This window comes from Leptonychotes weddellii, chromosome 10 (assembly GCF_054177405.1).
Source record: "Leptonychotes weddellii isolate Sample4059 chromosome 10, ASM5417740v2, whole genome shotgun sequence".
Taxonomy (NCBI): domain Eukaryota; kingdom Metazoa; phylum Chordata; class Mammalia; order Carnivora; family Phocidae; genus Leptonychotes; species Leptonychotes weddellii.
Genome location: NC_138378.1, coordinates 96,854,416 through 96,872,073, shown reverse-complemented (window position 1 = coordinate 96,872,073; position 17,658 = coordinate 96,854,416). Strand labels below are relative to the sequence as shown.

At 44.6% G+C, this 17,658-nt stretch overlaps 1 protein-coding gene and 1 long non-coding RNA gene across 8 annotated transcripts in view; both read left to right on the top strand.

Annotated features, from left to right (window-relative positions):
* LOC145715952 (uncharacterized) overlaps window positions 1–17,658 on the top strand; it is a 519,543-nt gene that overhangs the window by 366,487 nt on the left and 135,398 nt on the right. The window lies entirely within an intron of this gene.
* Window positions 1–17,658, top strand: part of CRIM1 (cysteine rich transmembrane BMP regulator 1) — a 180,548-nt gene that overhangs the window by 80,439 nt on the left and 82,451 nt on the right. For 6 of the 7 annotated variants that reach the window (XM_081796925.1, XM_081796921.1, XM_081796923.1 and 3 more), the window contains 2 exons: window positions 725–967; window positions 2,089–2,209. The exons of the other annotated variant lie outside the window; for it this stretch is intronic. In XM_081796925.1, coding sequence (XP_081653051.1) covers window positions 725–967; window positions 2,089–2,209 — 364 coding nt within the window. The remainder of the gene's footprint in view (window positions 1–724; window positions 968–2,088; window positions 2,210–17,658) is intronic. 7 annotated transcript variants of the gene reach the window in all.

The following is a 17,658-nucleotide window of genomic DNA, read 5'->3' as shown; positions in this document are numbered from 1 at the left end:
TAAGGCTTTGCTTGACTTATATTCCTTATCTTTTAAAGTGGAGATGCAGCAGTGGACAGTACATAATACCGGAGAAAGGAGAGAGGGGCATTTGGTGGATCTCTGCTAGGGATAGATAACGCCAGATGGCGTTTGGGGAAATTACATGGGAACATAGCTCATTCTCCATCTTGCTGAGCTTCCACATCATAGAATCCTAGGATCTGAATAAGTTCATCTCTTCAGAATTCAGGGCTCAGAGATGGAGTTCTTCATGCTGATTATCACATACCTTATCCCCAGTCCCTGAAGTAGCCAGGATTTATTCCTGGGTCTGTTTCAGGGTTTTAAACATACACTGTTTTCAGAGAGCAGCCCTTAAAACTCCTTTTAAACTCAAAGATCTTCTGGTCAGTCAGTGATGAAGTCCAGTTCCCAGAGTCTGCACGTCATGCAGGCACCTGCCTGCACCCCTCTTGATTTTGGTCCGTGAGCTGGACATCGATTATTCACAGGTGAGCGGGAAGGTGGAGAAGGCCACTGAAGCCTCACACCCGCTGTGTCGCGAGCGGATCTCAGGGGAGATTTTCACGGCCGGCGAAGCCGAGTGTGATGGTTTCCGCCAGAGTTCTTTCTCTCCCCTTCTCTTCGGTCCATGAATAGATCCTCAGGACTGCCCATGCTTCCTACGCCAGTGCCCCACGCTGCCCCCGGGCATGTGCTAAATTCTTTCTCTCCCATTTAGAAGAGAAGCCAGATTGCTCCAAGGCCCGCTGTGAAGTCCAGTTCTCTCCACGGTGTCCTGAAGATTCCGTTCTGATCGAGGGCTATGCTCCCCCCGGGGAGTGCTGCCCCTTACCCAGCCGCTGCGTGTGCGACCCTGCGGGCTGCCTGCGCAAAGTCTGCCAGCCGGGATACCTGAACATACTGGTGTCCAAAGCCTCAGGGAAGCCGGGAGAGTGTTGTGACCTCTATGAGTGCAAACCAGGTACGCGTGGGCATCGCCTCAGCAGCCTTGCTGCTTTGCGTCACCGGGTCGCAGGGTCGCAGCCCCCTCTGCCGCTGCCGCCTCCCCCCTCCCCCCGGGAGGATGGGCACACCTGCCACTTCGGGTCATGGCAGCCTGATGTCTGGCCTTCCAGTCAGAGCGCCAGAGTGATCATCCACTGGTACGGAAGCACCTGCAGATAGGGACCGTCTTTGTTTCTTCCCTTCTCTTTCTTTTCCTTCTAAGTATGCTTGACGGGGGAAGCGGGGTTGAAATTTATGGCCCTCTAGCTCCGTGCTTCATTCCCCCCCAGAGAAGATCAGAGCCCTCACTTGTGGATGTATCGATCACCTTACTCCACGTAAAGACAATCATCATGTGTAAACAGCAAGTTATGTTGAGATAAATATACGCATCAGAACGCCAGATGTGTTGTCATGAAATTCTCCGCCCCCGTCTTTCTCCCTGCCAGCCCCCACCGTCCCTCCGCTGACTTGATGGCATGTGCTGAGACTTCTTAGACTGTTCACTCACCTTCTTTGCTACATTTGATTTGTTGTCCTTTCACAGCTACTTCTTGCTTTATTATTATTTCTAACATCCTTGTTCTTGTGGCATTTCTAATGTGGTCTGTGAACAGGTCTAGACGATAGTGATTTTCCTGTTTGCAAGTTTCTAACTGTTGGTCAGAGGTTTTTCTTTGTTTTTTTTTCCCCTACTGCTAGATAAATGCCTGAAGCCAAACAATCCCTTGTCCGTCTCTTGCCGTGTCCCACGAGAAGCGCCTCTGGCTGGCTGACTCTCTCCAGCCACGTAACCACCACTGGTGCCCTTCTCATTCTCCCCCATCATCTTCATAGGACGAGCTTAGAGGGCTTAGGAAGGGCTAAGAGGACTTCATCTACTTAGCCCTTCATCCAGTTGTTAATTAACAAGTCCTGGCACTGATAAGGGACACATTGCAGTTCTCTACTGTTGGCTGAAATAAAAATGTCATTGCTAGGAGAGGGTTCTGGGACGCAAGGAACCTGCAGCCCTTTGCGAAGGGCCAGAGTTTCGTGCTGGGACTCGAAATGCAAGTAAATGTAACAGTAAATGGTGCTTCTGTTTGCCCCTCTCAGTTTTCAGCGTGGACTGCAGCACCGTGGAGTGCCCCTCCGTTCAGCAGGCCGTGTGCCCTCTGGACAGCTACGAGACTCAAGTCCGACTCACGGTGGACGGTTGCTGCACCCTGCCCACAAGGTTGGTTTGTCATCGGTTTATCAGCTTTTCTCCTTGGTCTTGTGCGTTAGCACGGATTCAGGCATGCAGTTTGTTTCCCCTAAGTATCAGGGAAACCTAAAATTCTCCTGTTTGTGGGGAGAAATCGGAACTGTGACTGCGACTTGGTGTTTACATGTATCGTTCCTTGGATCAAAGCCAGCTGTCATCAGGTTAAGTCACTAAGCCTTCTGGATTCTTCAGTATCGGGGTAGCTGTGCACTTTCGCAGGCTGGGAACTGTCCAGGCAAGTATGTCCCTCAGCAGGATGCACTCAGGGAGGCAGCAAGGTGTGGATCAGAGTAGGCACGTCATTTGATCCTCCGCAGTGAATCTTACAGGTACTTCACCATTGTGTCCAATGGGATGAAACGCTGCCTGCCTCATGGAACTGCTCCCCACGGATCCTTACCGTTTGCAGTCACACATCTACCCAGACCTGTTACTTGCTGAGGCAGAGAGGAGTCTGAATTCTTTTGATGCCTTCTAGGAACAGACACAGCTCTCTTTGGCTTGCTGGGGAAAAAGTTGCTGTCGTTTTAGTCCTAGTAGCAGGACATCCACTTAGCCCTACAGGATGAGGCTCACTCCAGAGCATGACGTCTCCAGGTCTTGTCCTAGACAGTCTTCAGAGCACCACCGTGGAGCTGGCCCTTTGTGCTTGGCTTTGGGGAAGACTATGCTTGGAAACATGGAGTTTATATTCTGTTTCTCCTGCTGAGATGCCCTCCCCTTTTCCCTGCCGTGACCTCTCCTCCGTCTTTCCCAGGCTGATAAGGCATCGTTTTGACTAAGTCAATTCATTTCTTTCTGTTCTGCTCTACATTTAATATCCACGGTTGAAAGGGTGCCTTCTTTTGCTCCCTTTCTAACCTCTGTCTGTCCCAATCCCAGTCCAGTGGCAGGCACTTCCCATCTGTGTTTGTTGTAGGAGCAGTTGTGATTTTACAAATGGCCTGATAAGATAGGAATATATATGGTCCCTAAGTGCCAGTTATGGAGTGTAGACATCCAGAGTGTGTTCTGATAATTACTCTTCTTTTTTTCTCTTAAAATACATTAGTTTTCCCCTACCCTTTGTCCTGTCAGAAGCTCTAGGAGTGGGGTGCCTGGATGGCTCAGTCAGTTAAGCGTCTGCCTTCGGCTCAGGTCATGATCCCAGGGTCCTGGGATCGAGCCCCACATCGGGCTCCCTGCTCAGTGGGGAGCCTGCTTCTCCCTCTGCCTCTGTCGCTCCTCCTGCTTGTGCTTTCTCTCTTTCCCTGTCTCTCTCTCTCTCAGAATTAATAAAAAATATTTAAAAAAAAAAAAAGCTCTTGGAGTCTCTCAGATATATTTTACACCACTTGTCCTATCCTTTATACTGTATCATAAGGGAGATACAAAGGTTTTTATGAAGGTAACCTACCAACAGTGGTGCAGCCCCTTCTTATGACATTATGATGTGAAAATGTGTCTGAAGATGCTTGGAAACGGTGAAGCACTGTGCAAATACAAGGTATTACCAATCAGTAATGGAGGATGAGGGAGCGCTACTAACAGTAACAGATGTCCCTTCAAGGTCTTCATGAAAAGGAAGGTGGCACATTACATTACAGAACCTAATTAATCAAAACTGAGCCAGTTGTTAATTAACAAGTCCTTCAGTGAGGAAAAGGGACAATTCTCAAGTCACTCTTATAAATGTTAACATTATACCATCTGCATGTAGGAGGCACAGTAGGTGATTTTTCAGTCCCTCTAGGGGGTCAAAGTGGGTCAAAGCTACTGGAAGACATATTTAATCTCAGTTTAAGGAAAAAAATTTTCTCACAACTAATGATGTACAGTGATGAATTGGGCTGCTTCCTGAGCTCCCCGGAGCTGGAGAGATTTCTTTCCGTCTGGATGGCCACCTGCCAGGAATGCTTAGAAGAAATGTTGCATTGGAAAGGAGGTTGAACTTAGATGTCTTCTGTTTTATCTCCAAGCTTCTGTGAGTCTTGTAAACATAAACCTTAGGATGGTTATTATTGTGTTGACATAATTTTGACATTGGCATTCAGGACTAAAGAATGGTCAGTCAGCTAAAGGTGCCTCTAAGGAAGAAATTGAAAACAGAGAAGGAAGTCGTTCAAAATCCCACTGTAAATTATTTGCAGGGAAGGGGTAAGTTCTCACAGCCTTTAGTTTCCTGTATTTTAGATAGTCAGTGACCCCTGCGCACTCCCTGCCCCTTCTCCACATCCATCCTGTGTTCCCACCTGGATGAGACCCCTCCCTGCACTTGCTCACGCAGGCTTACGCTCGTTCACACTCATGCAGGCTCACATGCATGCAGACTCATGCTCATTCACGCTTACGCTTGTTCCCGCTCATGCTCGCTCATGCAGGCTCAGTTGACTTTCCTGAGAGCCTTCTACAACTTCTGCCCTCCTACAACTTTTGCCTGTCCTCCTTTCAGGACTGCATTTCCTTCTCTTTGAAGTGTTTTCAGTCTTCAGCCCTGAGGATGACTTAGGTACCCTCTGCTGCTTATAAACAAATTCCCATGTATCTCTTTAAGCACTTTTTATAACAAATTGAAATCATTGATTTTTTTTTTGTCAATATTTCCTACTCTGTGATTTTTCAAGGGAAGGGAGTATTTTACAGCCTTTAGTACCTAGAATAGGAATTGCTATAATGTGTCAACTTACATTTGTTGATGAGTGAATGAATGAATGAATGAGTAGGCCCACTCCACGCCATGTTGATTTATTTGTTGAAGAGAAAAGTGAATATTTTTAGTCTCCTGTTATCCTCCTGTTGGGTGGTAATACTACTTCTTGTCTCACTTTAAAAGCCTGTGCTTTTTACCCAACATCTTTCTTTATGGCCCACTTCTCAGGACTACAGAAACTCTTCATTCCGAGCACCAAGGTCACCTCTCAAAGCCTTTATCTCTCCCTTCCACCTTTTCTAATATTGTTCACCCGGCAGGACTCCAATTAAATTCCATTTTATCCAAAAGGTCTTCATGCTTCAACCAACACCCATCCTACTCCCTAGGAACTGCTAACATATTCTTTTCTGTGTTGCCAATTAATCACATATTTCCTTGCATTGTTATTTAACTGTTACATGCATAGTCTTGTCTCACCAACTAAGGACATTTCTAGAGGTCAGGAATTGTGTCTTCTTTCTTTTCCTCTGTATATGCCTTAGTACTGAATGAATCAGTAAATGCAGAATATGCTCAGACCATGGCTAAACCTAGTTTAGCATATTAAGTGGGTTCCCACTTACTAAGGAGGATGATAGGTCATACTTTGGCAAGAGAATAAAAACCCAAACAATCCATGTGAAAATGGAAATAAAAACAAGAGAGCCTAATATGGAATAATCACAGTATTTTAAGAGAAAAAAACTTCGTAACTTTATTCTTTTGTGTGATTTATGTCTTTAAGAGCATGATGTTTAGGTAAAAAGAAGAGCATTTTGGAATATGTAAAATTCTGCTATAATTGATATTTGCCAGCATGTCTACAAAGAGCATTATTAAGAACTTAGAGCCATTTCATATCAAAAACCAATGATGTGGAGAATTCAGGGGGACAGCCCTTTACAGTTACGGTGAAGGTAAAATATCAGTAGAGCTTTACCTGTTTTGTAAGGATTTATTGGACTTCCAGAGACAAGGAAAGGGGCTTGTGGACTTTCTCTCCCTCACCTTAAAGAACAAATTCCTCCCTTTCATTCCCAGTGAGACTGTTTTACCCATTCAAGCCCCTAACTGTCCTATTTCTGGGTGAATCCTTGTGCAGTTTGTGAATTTTCTTTTGAGTTGTCTGTTTTCAGTTACTCATTCGTTCATCAAGCATAAATTGGGCTCTTAGAAGTGACAGACAGTACCCTCTAGATGTTCTTATTGTGCATGGATCTCTTTTTCCTCTTCTATTCCTGACAAACCCTGGTTTTCCCACCTTACCTCTGCCCTTTCTACATACAGTTTATCCCTTCTTTGCTTGCTGCATTTCTGCTTTTTCTTAATGGCCCAGCCTTCATTTTCCCCTCTTTTGCTGTCTTTTCCTGAACTTCATCCCATTTTGACATCATTCTTACATGTGATATAATTACCTCCTAACCATTTTTAATTCTTCTTTCCTCAGCTAGGTTTTAGGTTTCCAAGCACCCTGCCAATTCTTTTCACCCTTCTCTCTTCTCTTGGCCCTGGAATAAGATGTGAGTTCATCACACCTTTCAGGAGACAGTGAAAAGAAATGAGAGTTAGTGGCCGGGGGCCTAAATGCTGTATGACGGCAGAAAGGAAAACCAGGACTGTCCAGGGGGTTCACGACACCTGTGGTCTTTGGAAGGCTCTGTGTGCATACAAACACCTCCATGTAAAAGGAGACTTACAACAGAGGAAGTTGTATCAGGTACAGTGATCCAAATGGCATCTTTGCAGCGAGGGACAAAGTATTTAAGTAACGTGAAGGTAGCAATAACGAGGACAGCTTAACTGTGTAATGTGCCCTGCTGTTTACAAAGCTTTTCCACTTTTGTTGTTCTCATCTCATCATCATTTCTGATTCCATGAGGAATTTAGAGATATGAAAACAGAGGCTGAGAGAACAAGTGACTTATGCAAAATCATAAGTGTTCTTTGGTATAAGGATCAGAGCAGGGGGCCGAGTCTTCAACCCAGGTTCTTTGATCCGAAGCCCTGTCCTCTCCACTGCAGTTTTGTTTTTTTTTTTAATAAGTGTTTTGCTGGGTTTTTTTTTAAGCCCAGGAAATGTATCAGTGATTATGAATTTATATTTCACCAACGTATGTATTTATTTCAGCATCATACATATTAACACAATATGCATAGGTGTCAGTTATTCATTGTTGTGTAGCAAACCACCCGCTAAAGTAGTAGCTTAGAACAATAGATGTTTGTTATTTCTTGTGGCTCTGTGTGTGAACTGGGAGGTTCTTCCATCGTCCACTGGCAGGTTGTGTAGGGCTTGATGGTCGAAGGTGGCGTCACTCCCATGTCTGGGAACTCAGCCCGGATGGCTGGAAGGGCCTGTCACCCCCTGTGAGGTCTTTCATCCTGGGCTTCTCCCGCGATGGCAGAAGCGAGAGAGCAAGTAGCAAAGCCTTAACAGACGGGACTTGGAAGTCACACAGCCTCCCTTCTGCCACATTCTGTTGTTCCAAGCAAGTTGTAGGGTGACCCCTGATTCAAAGAGTTGGCAGTAGATTCCACCTCTTGATGGGAGAAACTGCAACGAATTTGTGGCCCTTTTTAACCCACCGTAACATACATTTGACCAAATAGGTGCCCTTTAGATTTCATTCTCTGATTCTAGAAATTTGCTGGAGTGCTTGCTGCAACTATGGGATTCTTTTCCAAAGACTAACATCCTTCCGAGCCTGGGGCTCTGTGTCCTCGGGTGTAATTCAGGTATCCTGTAGCCAAGCTGCTTTCCCATCAGCGGTGACCTCTTGGCTGCTCTCTTGGCCTGCCAGTGGGAGTGGGCAGTTCACCTGGGAGTAGACCCATGATGGAGGAGCCTCTGAGCACCAATCTAGCTTGGGCATCGTTTAGCTGACCATTATTTTTAGCTCCTCTCCTTAAAGTTGTGACTGCCTAGGCAAACTTTGTTTAACAGGGAATGGCATTTTTGGATGCCACAAGATGTGCCTGGTGAAACCAAGTCAATGTTAAAAACAAACACCAAATGTGCAGAGATGTTGCGTAGAAATTCTCCTCTATAATGGTTGGTTATGTCATGGTTTCCAAGAGAAATGGGCCCCCACTACATGTAGCCGGAGGATAGATCCAGTTCCCCTGTGTCAGCTAGTCCAGACCTCCACGCAGTTGGGCTGCTTCTCAAGAAGATGGCTCCTAGATCACAGTTTTTTTTTCTTTACACTCCTCCCTCTTTGCTATATCCAGGGTTATGTGCCTAATTTTACAGGGGCTTCCCATCGCCTCTATAATTTTTCATGCCTTTTTAGATACAGGCTGATAGGGCAGACATTAACTAGTTAAAAATCTAGACCGTAATACCTCTACCTTATTTCCTCTCACTGTCAGTCAAATGAGTTTTTCAATACCCTTATGCCTTTTGACTTGTTATTTAATGACTTCCGTATTTTTATTAAGAAGATGAATGAATGGAATATGTTACAGTCACCCCTTTAAAATTTATTTTAATGAGATTTGTCCCAAACTTTTTGTTCTGAAACCATTCTGTGATCAGTTTCTGTCTGTAAATATGCATTCCTTAAAAGTTACTGAGAAAAATCCAATCTGGTTATTTTGAGGTGGCAATCAATGAAGTCACTGTTTATGATGTTCAGACTTAAAATAGGGTTTTCCCTGGGTTGTACACAGTGCAGCCAGCCAGGTTCCCAAGCTCCCTCCTGGCTCCAGCCTCTTTCTGACTAACAGGTTTGATTCTCTTCCAGAACCTATATCTGGAACATTTATATCTCTTGCTTTCTGAGACACTACACTGAAAAACCTGTTTTATTTTTAAATCAAGATTTTAGAAGCATTTTTAACTTTTTTTTTTTCCTTATCCAGTCATTTAAAAGTTTTAGATTATCTGTTAGCGAAAATGTTGACTAATATGTGACTTTGGTCTTTACCAAAAAGTATAAGAGAATATCTTGAGCACATTACATTCCAGGTACAGCTCCCCTGGAAATGTAGACAAACCCAAATCATAGTGCTCCTCCTTGGGTGGCAGGTTATATGGCTCTCCTGTTTCAGAGATGGAGTTTGGTGAACCGGGAAAGGGGTCCTGCCCGGTGAGTGGTAGCGGCAGGGTGTGTGAGCACAAGCCACTAGGCTCACTGTCCCCTGTGGCCTTGAGCTCACTCCCCACCCACCTGTGCCTGGCCCCACCACTTAACCTAACATACCATGTGCTATACTTCCCTTTGTTACTATAGTCCATGAGCAAATGTGTGCACGGGGGAAAACTGTTCAGCAGTGAAGGAATGTTCCTCCACACGTCACCTGGTGCCATGCAGAGAGCGCACGCACCCGAAGGTTGTGTGCAGGAATCTAGGCCCACTTCTGCATGAATTTCGACAAGGCTCTCATATTGTCTGCGTCTGTTTTCTTCTCTGAGAGAGAAAAAGGGGAAGAGGGATTTGATGATCTCAGAAGTAACTTCTACCTTTAAGTTCTTTGACTTTCCCAAGCCCTTGAGAGGGGAAAGAACCCAAGCCACTGGTGCTAGGAAACTCCTGGGTGAGAAAGAAGGAACATTTTAGAAAATTCCAGGACTCACAAGGTACTGGGAGAGATATATGGTTTGCATAGTAATAGGAAGGGAAGAAAGTCTAAATGAAGTCATCAAACATTTATATTCACTTTTTTTTCATTTTCTTTAAAAAAAAAGAAAAACAACTTAGGAAAGGCAAAATGAAATAAACTTATAAGACCAGTGACTTAAATCAGGGTAATCAGACTGGTTGAATTGTGAAAGCCGGGTGATAATCCAGTTAAGTAGATGACCTGCTGGTCAGTGGCTAATGGAATATTGCTAGTTGCTTCTTTTTTTTACATCTGTAAATAGAGAGTCCCTTATATAGCAGGATTGGAGAATATCTGGTCAAAGGCTGAATCCATAAAAAAAGGGTTTACTCTCTTAAATTGCTTTCTAGTAGAAGGTGGACATCTCTGCCTGTCAGCCTGCTTTGCTGGGTGTGTTGGGGGAGGATGTGATGTGCGTCGCACCCTGCTAGCCCCGCACGCTCACGGGCGTGAACTGCAACCTGCTCGTGGCTGCTCACTGGCTCCCGGACCATGTTTGTACTTGCTTCTCCCCAGCTCTTGCTCCTTGACTTTCGCTGAGGTTTTATCTTCGTCTGTTCTCCCTATCCCTCTTTATTCAGCTCCTCCATATTCTTACGGGGTTTTTCTGTGTTTTACTCTAACTTGTGTACGCACACAGACACCCACACCCAGCATTATATGGGTACAGGAGCGTTAGATTCTCTATTCCTGACTCTATGAGAAGACCGTTTCTTTCTATGACTGTTAAAATAAAAAAAGATCTGAATTAAGTTCCCCTTCTCTTTGTTTGATCCTCAGTTTTATTTCTCTAAGACGCTGACCTTAGAAGACAATTTCCTACTCATACCCTGTCATTACAGCTTGAAACACTGTGATTCCAGGAAGAGAAATAAGATAAAAGGAAGGATGCCAACCCCATTGTATCTGAAGGATACATCAGACACACAGCCCATGACCAGAACAAAAGTCATAAATTTCCTTTACTTTCATTGTAACATCTCGATGTTTGTATTCAGCTGCTTTGGGTTGAGAATCTAGGATGCTTCGTTCCCATTCCTCAATCTTGGTTTCCCTGTGCTCTCAAGAAAAACCCATCTTGTTGGTGCTACATTGTATTATGATGATAGACTCTTAGTAGATTACCGTCACACTGTTTCTTATGAAAAGATGCATAGAGATTTTTAGAGAAGGAGCTTTCTTTTCTGGGGTTCCAGAATTCACAGCCTGACATTGACTCTACCAGATGAGGCTGTCAGAATGAAGTCTTTGGCAGGTTGTCCCTTCCGTTCAGAAGAAGCCCTTGAGTTAAATAAAAATTAATTTAACCACAAAGCTACGGTGAGTAAAAACAAGGTGCAGCTTTGAAAATATCAGAGACTCCTTGAGGGCCTCATGGAAGACAGAGAACACTGGGCTTGGTTTGGTGTGGGGCATGGTGATGAATAAGATGTGGCTTAGGCTTGAAGGAGCTCAACACCTTACAGACATCAGCTCTGCCAGCTTCAAGAAAGTTCCAGACTTTTTGGAAGGTAATAAGAAGGGAACACACAGAGAGTGATCTGCCTTCAAGAAAAGAATCGATTAACAGACTGGCTTTCTACCAAATAATGGAAATGAATTTAAGAAAAAGCTGTAAAGTAATTTGCCATCTGTAGCTCCAAACTCAGATCAAGGACTTCAAAAAGCACACATACAGAAAAGCTGATTATAATTTTTCACATCCCTCCCTCTTTGCGTATAGTTTTTAATCTTGGGATCATACAGGTCCCATGTCATTGGGAACCCAGTGGATTTTCTTACTCGTCTGTCCACTTCTGAGTAGTAGTTTTGGAGTGACTGTATTAGGAGTCCCTTAGCTTCCTGTTTGCTAATGTACATACACGTGGGTGGTTGAACTTTCCAGAGCTCCTCAGCCAACTATCTCCAGAGCCTCCGTCTATTCTGCTAGTCAGAGCCTCGAGGATGGTGTTGGAGGGGTGGGAGTGGTGGGTGGGAGGATTATGCAAGGCCAGGAACACAGAGGGCAAGACTCTCAACACAGGACACATCAGCCCAACCAGACACATGTGTCAAAGCCAGATACTTCCTGAGGGTGGCTTGGAACTGATAGGTCCCTTCTCAGAGCTCAGAGAGCGCTCTGAGCTCTTCTCTGAGACAGTGTTAAGTTCTTTAGGTCATCAAATGATATTTATTATAGATGTATATGCTTTTAACATTGTGCTAGGTAATTAAGTTGCTTGTATCACGCCTACACAAGCTAGCCAGTGGAAATTGTCCCCAAATAGGCATTCTCAAAAGGACTTCATCAAATTAAGAGTCTTATAATTAATTATCATATCCATCTGTTCCCAAGACATTGTCTCAAAGAAGATGGCACTTAATAACTTTTTTTTTTTGTAAGATTAGTCTGTTAGGACAGATTTCTCTAATTCAGTTCACTTTTTGGATGTTCTCTTGAATTTGGATAATTTATCCAGCTGCTTTTTGGGACTGTTGTAAAATTAAATTATACAATATGTAAAATATGCATTAGCATAGCTCAGATCTAAAACATTCCTGATTCTTGACATGCTATCATGGTAGCATTCCCTCTGTTTTTAAACACATCCAGAAAAAAATTTGGAAATCTATTTGAAGTCCTTCCTTCTCAACTAAGAAAAGAACATCTATTCTGTTGCCCTCTGCCACAGTAATGTTTGGCCCAAAAGAGCAAGTCAACTCATAACTAAAAAAGCCAGAGTCTATATTAAACTCTGATGTTTTTAAAACAAAATAATTTTAGGAATTCCATGTTGTTATTGGACTTATCCCCAGATGGAAGAAAATATGCTTTCCTAGAAGTAAAGCCCTTGTCCATGGAGATGAACTATCTCCCTAGTAGAGAGTTTAATTTGTCAATAATTCACTTCAGATGTGTTAAGCCCTGTTCTTCCTATATTAGTACTTTACGCCTGTTGCATTTCGCCGTGAAAATGACCACTATCCAGTCTTCTTTTGTATTTAAGTCCTGAAACAAAGCGGAAGGCTCTCTTTGAGTGGCTTACAGTTTGGCCTGGTCATCACCAGACATTGAATACCTGGCCCTCTGACACTCACTGAAAGAAAGTAATTCAACTCCAGTTCATAGGACTTGGAAAGCAGACTGCACTGCATGGATAATATTGAACCTCAGAGGACTTTCCCACCCACCCTCATTTGATATTATCATCATCATGACACAGGCAAATACATCAGCTCCAGACAGTTTAGCAAAAAGGTTTTGTGAAGCTATTCACGTGACTAATAAGCAAATCTAAAATGTTAGAAATCCTCCTTCCTCTGGAAATGCCCGAAGCAACCGCAGATTTCATGCATTGTATTTTACTGTTCATTTGCCCCTGTACATTGGATGTAAGTGACAGGGCTCCTCATTGTTGTGTAGACACAGTTTTCAGAGAGTTCAGGGTTATATTTGCCCAGTAGACATTTAACTGCTTAACTGCAAATAAGATGAAGGTGAAGACAGCTTGTTTCTCTTGAACTTGATGCTCACTTAATCTGTGAATATATCACACAGACAAGTGCATCTTAAATTGCCCTTTCCTGACTTTGCCTTTTTTTTTTTTTTAAAGGAAAGAAGTTGTATGTCATGGCTCTTATGATATGATCAAGTACTTTGATTACCGTAACTAGGTCATGGATTCCTGAAGACTCTTAATGATACTTCTTGAGACATTAGATTGTGTATTTTTGAGGGCAAGGATGCTCCTTAATATGTCTCTCTCTCTCATTAGTGCTGAGCACAGGTAAATAAATACTCAATAATTGCTTTTAATTAAGTTAATAGATAGTTGATTTGCATCGAGTCCTAGCATCAAAACCCCTTTGTGTGTTTGGTCTGTTCAGGGAATGACTGAGTATTTATTGAGTCCTGGACATTGTGTTACCTGGTGGGAATAAGATGTAGACACTGATTTAAGGAGCTTACAGTCTAAAGGGAAGGCAAACACATATAAATCGTTACAGTTTAAAGTACTACATGCTTTAGCAGAAGTGTGCAAAAAAAAAAAAAAACAGCTCATAGAGCAAAGAGATACTAATTCTGATTTGGAAAACTGTTGGATTTGACTTTTGAGCTGAGTCTTTAAGAATGAGTCAGAGTTCACCAGCTGGAGAAAGAGGAAAGGGCATTCTAGGCTGTTGTGGTCATTGAGTTTTAAACTTTCCATGTGACTTCCAGCTTAAAACAGTATCACTAATCCCATCTATCTTTATGATTCAAGAAAAATGGAATTCATGACAATGTTGACTTCCCCCCCCGCCCCGATAATAACCACCCCTTTTCAGGACTACATCACTTGTTTAAGATGGTTTATTACTTTACTGTTGTTTTCAATTAAAGATGTGTCACAGTGTGGTGCACACGGCCCCTTCTTACCCAGCCCTGGGCTACTTCACTAGTCTTTCCCCTCCACTCCCCACCCCGTAAGTCCCCCTACAGTATATCTCCCAATCCCCACCCCAACACGTAACATGCTCCTGGTGGGCTGAGCCCTTTGCTCCAACCTAAATACACTATATTCTTTCTTGCCTCTGCAATTTTGTGTAAGTTCTTCCTGTTCCTGGAATGTCCTTACCTGCACCCCCACTGCCCCCTGATAGCCACTCACAGCCTCCCTTCACACACACACACACACACACACACACACACACACACACACAGAGCTCCAGGCATTTGTCTTCGGGCCTTTCCTCAGAGAAGGCATCATGGAGGAAGTGACTCTCGGAGGGAATGGAGGTGGTTGGTTGGTATCACAGTTTGCACTTGGCCCCTTGGCAGGCTTGGGGTTGAATTTGACCCCAAGACATGTTTTCTTTGCTTCACTTTTTTTCCCCCCTCATCTTTAATTATTTACATTTTAAAACTGGCATGCTTCACGTAAAAATATGGCTTCTTTTGAGCAATGGGGAGGTGTAGCAACATGGACTGTGCATTTCATCATGGAATGAATAGTGAACAGACCTTCTTGAGTTGTCTACACAATAGCCCTCTACTCTTTCAGGATTCCTGCCTGACTCCTAAAGACATTCAGGTTTGGCCTCTCTGGGTTTAGCTAACTTGGGGTTGGTGTCGAGGGACCAGATGTGGATGGAGGTTAAAGGGGCAAGAAGTTTAAAGACATCATGAAGATAAGGGCTCAGGTGAAACGCTGGGTTTGGGCTTGTGTTGCTAAGGAGTTACAGTCAGGATGAGGTCCAGGCTGGGGCAAAGAGGGAAAGATTTCTGGGGCACAGTGGTCTCAGGAAGGCTGAGAGTCAGGTGGTGGGAGCATGGGCATGGGAGGACCAGGAGCATGAACTGTTGTGATCAGTGAGTAAGGTGTTCAGCTTCAGAGATTTTAGAGTGCTGTGGCCTCAGGAGCGAGGAGCTGGTGTGCAAGACGCAGATTCCAAAAGATCAGGCGAGATCGGGGGGTTGAAAGTGCTTCGTCCACATAGACATGGAGGCCTTCCAAATTATTGTATAAAATAGCTAAGAGGTGGTGAGCGCTTCTCTGTTCCAGGTACTGTCCTAGGTGCTTTTCATATATCAGTTTATTTAGTTCACAGAGCAGTTCCAGGAGATAGGAGTACTTTAATCATCCCTATCTTACATAAAGCACAGGTGAGGCTAAGAGAGATGCTATAACTTGCCCAAGGTCATAAGCTCCTTATGGCGAGAACTCAAACCTAAGGTTGTCCTCATGTCCAAGTGCATTCTCTGACCTCCCCCGCCTTAGGAAATGGAGGGGAGACAGAGCCACAGAGAGGGAGGGGGCCTGCATGAGGGAGGAAAGTGACAGCATGGAGGATGTGGTCAGCTCGGAGGCAGTTGACCTCCCTTCCAGCCCAGGTGAATAAGTGAGTGTGGGGGAAGTCACTGTCTCACTAAAGACAGCTGTAAGGAAATACCATCTGGGGTCAAGCCAGGTAAGTGTCAAAACTGATTTGAGTAGCACGCTTTGCAGTGATGTTCAGATGTTGAGAGTTTGTCTGCAAGGGGAAGGTTGGGGAAAGCAGAGAGGTTGGAATGGAAGAATGAGTCCCCAAGAAGCAGAGCAATGCTCTTGAGGACAGGAAACCAGAGGATCTTGCACTTTGCACTGATGACAAGGATGAGAGGTCTGGGAATTGACAGCCCACACGGGTCCAAGTGGACACATGCTTCACGATGCACGCTAGGTCAGCAGCAGCTCAGGCCCCAGGTGGCTCTGGGGGCTCCAAGGCATGTTAGCCACCCCGGCTGTTCAGGTTCTCAGATAGAAGGTTAGTCCTGACATCTCTGGTGTTCTTCATGTGCTGCGGAGAGGAAATGGAAAAGTTCACATCCCACTGTGTTCTCATTTGTGATTGTATATCCCACTCCTTCCTAAACTAAACTCCCTGAACTGAGAGCCAGAAGCCTTTGCATCCCCGGCCCCACCCAGCTGAGTGCCCCTGCTTGTACTCACCCAGCAGATCATTCGGAAACAATTGTATGTTCATACATCAGCTGATTCCATGTTCCACGGGACCCGGTTCCGATGTAGTCCATGATCCCAGCTCTGAGATGGGATTACCTTATATTGCTTGTGCAGACTTCCTCTCCACATCCGATCCCAGTCCTCCTTCCCGGAGCATGCCGCGCCGGTTTCCCTTCTTTCTTCCTCTTCTTGCTCACCGGTTCTCCGTGCATCTCTCACTCCTGCCCTTTTACTCTCCGAGCCCATCCTGCCAACCACGAAGAGCAAATGCCAGCGTCTTTCCCCCAGACCTGAGGACGCGAAGGCAGAAAGCCTTCCGTTCCTGGGACTCGGTCGTTGTCAGACTGTTGGGCTACCCACGGAGGGTGATTCAGGATGCCCGCCAGGTCCCAGCTCTCCTGTTTCAACAGGGGCCCAGGCCCACAGGGGAGTCTTTCCAGCTGGGCACGTACTCTGGTTCCTCGGCTGCCAGGACTGAATCCCTCTGGAACTGTCCCGACTCTCTTCTTTAGCCATCACGTTGAGCTGGTGACGTGTGTGAAGAGCCATTGCCTCCTCAACCCGCCTGCTTCCTGTGGAGCCTGGTTCTAGCACGTGACTACCAATCTTAGAGGAACCATGTGGGCTTATCGATTCCATTTTCCTACCATTTCTCCCACTTTTCTTTCAACTTGGCACTGTAAGATAAGATTCCTGAGCCACATGCCAACCTTGAGGGCGCTGTAATCATCTGCCCCTTGAGAACAGCAGAAGAGAAGGGCTACAGTGACGACTTTATTAAGGTCTACAGTAGACTTTGTCATTATGACTGATACTAGAAATGCAAAGGAATATTTTACCTCATTGCCCTCAAGTTATATCTTCTGTGTATTGGAGCATATCCTTTGATTGCTCCCCACAGGAAAAAACAAGACATAACCGTAACAACAATGCAGGCTGATTTTACTATTGTCTCCGAAAGGGCAAGTGGTGAAGAATTTGCAGTTTCTGGTTGTGAAATCGAGAGGGGACAGCTGTTGGAAGGAAGCGCCTGATCCTCAGAGCTGGGCCAGGTGCTTGTGTGGCTAAGTAACACGCGTGTGTAACTGCCCGGGGGGTGGAAATGCAGGGACATCGTGCAGGAATTAGCTTGAGAAAGGGTGACTAAGGGTTTGTTACTGAGTGAGTAGCAAATCTCTTATGGTGAGCCATGAGAAAAATCGGGATCCTAAGGAACTTCCCAAGGAAGGAGTGCAGTTCTCCATAAGGATAGTTAGACCCTCAGGAGGGAAACCCATTTATTTTAGGATGTTTTATTTACAGTATCTCTCTCCCTCTCTCTCTCTTTTTTTTAACTTCTGAATTCCTGAAAAGAGGTAAAAAATTTAATCAGTACAAAAATAGTGTATCGAATTTAATTAAACTTGTAGCTACTTTTTACAGAACTAGGTTTTATGTATCATCATAATTGCCATTCCTGACAATTATTTCATTAATACACTGAATGGAATCCTAGTGGTACAAGTGCTTTTTGCCCTTTTATTTCCACATTTCTCCTTATTTCCTAACTAAAGGGAGAGGCCCCCCCCCCCCCCGCCTATAAGTAGTAGTTTTTTTATTTACAGATGGTGCTTCTCCCGTTTGAAGGGCTCCTGCATCCAGTCAGGTGCAGAGTACATGGAGGTTTGGGAGGGACTGTT